Raw genomic sequence first — 4,424 nt, forward strand, 5'->3', positions numbered from 1 at the left:
ATCCATCCATCCATCCATCCATCCATCCATCCATCCATCCATCCATCTATCCATCCATCCATACATTCATCCATCCATTTATCAGATTATGGATTGACATTCTCTGACTCCCAATCAAGAGGGCTCTTTTCCTTTCTGCTTCCCAGCTAGAAGGACATCACTGTACCTATGGAGAGGGGTAGGGCAGTGAGAAATACCCTAGAGATGAAAAGGACAGAACAGAGAAGGGCATGCTGTATAGAGGCAGGACAGCTGCCTCTTCCTCTTACCTGCACTCAATGAACCAATGGCGGATCTGGTCCTGAAGACTATCTCTGATGTCCGGACCTTCTAGCATCTTCAAATTTGTCTTGATGGTCACTAAAGCTTCTTTGTATTCCTCCTCATGCTTCTCCTGGACCTCATAACGTAGGAAGTTCACTTTCTGGGCGTTGAGAAGTGTGTTGTTGAAACTTTGAATGTGTGGTGATGGGTTCTGAAAACACAAAGAAAAAATTCCCCAAACCCAAGGATTAAGATCATGGGAGTCAGAGGAAATTGATTTTGCAGATTAGTTCCATGAATCAAAGGAGAAGCTATATTTCAGAATGGTACTAGAATCTTACCCTTGCTGTCTGGGCAGTCTGTGAAATCTGTGGATCCCATCTCAGAACTGTATGTTTAAATGCAGAAAATATAGCATGGCAAAGAAAAGCTATTCTTTTGAAATAAAGATGTGATTTTTTTCCTGTCCAAAGTCACAAACCCTTTGAAATATAGCCACTAATAGAATTCAGGCTCAGAACCCCTGATCTGGTAGGAGGGAGGTGTTTTTGATGGAATAGAGGAATTTCAGATCTAGAAGAAATTTTCATAGTGAGATTCAAGCCCTACATCCATTTGAACCAGAGAATATTCACCCCCTTTTTATGCACAGAAGGAACCTGATCAACTTCTTTCTGAAAGTTAGCAGATCCTTATATTTATTAATTCATTAATCAACAAATATGCTCTGGACCACCAATACATGTGCATACACAACACAATGCTAGGTTCTTATAAAAGAGACACAAGTTATAAGCCCCATCCTCAAAGGACCCCCCCCTCACCTCCCTCCCTCTCTCTCTCTCTCTCTCTCTCTCTCTCTCTCTCTCTCTCTTTCTCTCACTCACACACACACACACACACAGACTCAATCCTCCAAAAAAGAGGCTACGGTTCTATGACCGAGTTAACACCACTCTAATAACTGAACCTAGTATCAATCAACCTCATGCTTGGCACATCTTAGAGATGACCTCTAGTCCAGCTTCATCATTATACAGAGGGGGGACAATATCAGAGAAATGAAGGGACTTGGCCAAAGTCACACAAAGAGTTAATGCTGGCTCCAGGACTCCAGCCCCAAGCACCTCACTTCTGACTGAGAGTTCTCCCCACTCTGAGATGGTTTACAGCCAATACCACCCAAGATATGAAAACCTATTTGCTGTAAAGGCAACTTAAAATGAATTGCAACTACAATCATCATATCAATGACAGAATCAAAGAACTCTCAAGATGGGGCCTGATTCTCTTCCCCTCATGCCTTGCTTTCCTCCAGATTTCCCTGTTTCCGTTGAAGGCACCACCTGCCACCCAAGTGCCCGGCCTCCTCCACTAACTGGCACACAGCTGGCAGCCCTTTGGATTCCATCTTCACACCATCTCTTCTATCTCAGCTCACAGCGCTGCTGCTGAGTCTGGGCTCAGGGCACCTCTTCCCATTGTGATAAGCATTGAACTTCTCTCCCTACCTGAGCTCTCCCCACTCCAATGGATCTCTCACACAGCTGCCAAGATGATCTTGCTAAGAGATGAGGCTGCTCCCCTGCTCAAGAATATTCAGTTGTTTCCTATTGTTCCCATGGCAAAGTGCAACTCTTTGCCTTGACATTTAAGACCTTCCAATCTGGGTCCTACTGACCTTGAAATCTTTTTTTTTTCATACTCCACTTCCAGTCAAACTGGGCTACAAGCTATTCCTTGAACTTCCTATCTCCATTCTTACTGATGTGGTAAGCCACTCAACCTTTGTAGGCCCCAGTTTCCTCCCCTACAAAATGAGGATCTTGGACCTCATTAATGGCCTTGATGGTCACCCACCACACCCAGAAGAAACCTACTCTTCAGTTTGGCCTCTCAGAAACCCCACCAACCCCTGCAATGTTCAGCTCATGCATGTGAGCGCTCCAAGCCTTCCCTGATCTCCTGGTAGTGAGGCTTCTCCCACTCTACAGACTCACTTGGCTGCCATTTTGATTCTCTCTCATCCTCCACAGACCAGGAAGTTCCTTGGGAGCAGGGATTGGCCAGTTGGTTTTACAGCCCCAGCCCTGAGCCTCTATAATACAGTAGATAATTCATAAACATTTGCTGAAATAAAAGGGAATTGGAAAGGCCCCATTTCTGTGAAGAGAGAACATCAAATTAATGGAATTCTCTTGTCGAGCAGCCTCTCCATGGCAGGATTTTTATGTTTCTTCTGCAATTTGTTGCAAAATGACTTTAGCTTTCATTAAAGTAATGAAAATGTCCTCTACTTAAGCATCTCCTGTTTCTAAGCTTCTCTCTTAAATGCACATTTTTCATAATGCTTGCATTTAAAAAATGAAAAAATATTATTTACACATTTGGATATGTTAGCTCATGTGAATGCTGGTTATTACAGAATGAAAAATAGGTCACAACTATTCTCTCCGCTCCACCAACAACATTTTATTGATTGTTTTTTATTGTTTTTCAATTAGCACGTATTCATGAGTGAAGTGGTCCTGCTAATTTGTCCCTAAATGTAGCCACTTTCTTTTCCCTTTGTTTATTTTTCTCCCAGATGGATACATGCCCATAGGATTTTGGATGGTCTTTTTCTCATCTCTACCTTTGAAAATCAATGAACTCCTAAGTAGAGAAGCCTCATTTACCATGATCTCATTAAAAGTGATGGACTTTTATCACCTTTAATTAAAGGTTTAGGCACCTCTTCTGCAAAATAAGGGACAACCAGTCACCCAGATTATAAAATTCTATCCTTTCCCAATTGTATAGTCTCATACTTTTAAAAGGTTCTTTAATACACACGCAAGTTCCTTGATCCTTGCAAAAATCCCGAGCTGGACAGAGCACATATTCTTATGCACTTAAGATAAGAAGAAATGGAAATTCAGAAGTTAGTTATGTGTCTGAGTCACTAGTTATACCAATCTAGTGAGTGCCAAATCAGCTGGAACTCAGAATACCTGACTCCTGTTTAATCAATCAGAGAGAGTGTAAGCTTCTCAAAGGCAGAGACTGCCTCATTTTTGTCTTGTTTCCCCCACACCCAGAACAGTGTCTGGCACAGAGTAAATAATTATTAAGTGTAGGCACAATTAAGGACAAAAATGAAACTTCTCTTCCTTCAAAGGATTTACATTCTATTGGAGAAAATAATATCTGTGTGTGTATATATGTGTCTTTGTGTGTATATATATAGATACATATTTAAAATATATATACACATACATACATACATACATACATACATATGGATATACATTCAAAAATAAACTCAAGGTGGTTTTGAATGGAGGGGGGAACCCTAGGAGCTGGAGAGATCAGGAAAGGCTTCAGGTAAAAGTTGGTATTTGAGCTAAAGTTCCAAGGAAACAAAGAATTCTAAGAGGTGGGCATGAGGAGAGAGTGCAGTCCAGGCATGAGGCACAGACTGTAAAAGAATGGAGGTATCATCTAGGAGGAGCAGGGTTCTCTCCCCCTTCCTCCTCTCTTCTCCTCTCTTCTCTTTTCTTCTCTTCTCTTCTCTTCTCTTCTCTTCTCTTCTCTTCTCTTCTCTTCTCTTCTCTTCTCTTCTCTTCTCTTCTCTTCTCTTCTCTTCTCTTCTCTTCTCTTCTCTCTCCTCTCCTCTCCTCTCCTCTCCTCTCCCCTCCCCTCCCCTCCCCTCCCTCTCCTCCCCTCTCTTCTCCTATCTTCTCTTCTCTTCTCTTCTCTTCTCTTCTCTTCTCTTCTCTTCTCTTCTCTTCTCTTCTCTTCTCTTCTCTTCTCTTCTCTTCTCTTCTCTTCTCTTCTCTTCTCTGTCTGTATCTCCTCTCTCTCTTTCTTTCTCTCTCTGTCTCTCTCCCACCCTCCCTCCATATATATGTATATGTGTGTGTATCTTTATGGGTGACTTTTTTGTATTTTTGGAGGGGGAAGGCAGGGCAATTGGGGTTATATGACTTTCCCAAGGTCACACAGCTAGTAAGTGTTAAGTGTCTGAGGCCAGATTTAAACTGAGGTCCTCCTAACTCCAGGGCTGGTACTCTATTCACTGTGCCACCTAGCTGCCCCATATCTATATCTTTAGATAGAGTAGACATGTAGACATGAGGAGGGAGTGCAGTCCAGGCATGAGGCACAGATGAGAGAGA

The 4,424-nt window shown here is 42.3% G+C and overlaps 1 protein-coding gene across 1 annotated transcript in view; it reads right to left on the reverse strand.

Moving 5' to 3' along the window:
* The window catches only part of IQCA1 (IQ motif containing with AAA domain 1), a 247,156-nt gene that overhangs the window by 184,529 nt on the left and 58,203 nt on the right, over nt 1-4,424 (reverse strand). The window contains exon 6 of the mRNA XM_069103144.1: nt 270-475. Within this exon, the coding sequence (XP_068959245.1) occupies nt 270-475 (206 nt within the window). The remainder of the gene's footprint in view (nt 1-269; nt 476-4,424) is intronic.

The sequence above is a fragment of the Petaurus breviceps genome, unplaced genomic scaffold, assembly GCF_028583685.1.
Source record: "Petaurus breviceps papuanus isolate PSGF00001 unplaced genomic scaffold, PetGlider_PUasm1.0 567, whole genome shotgun sequence".
NCBI classification, from domain to species: domain Eukaryota; kingdom Metazoa; phylum Chordata; class Mammalia; order Diprotodontia; family Petauridae; genus Petaurus; species Petaurus breviceps.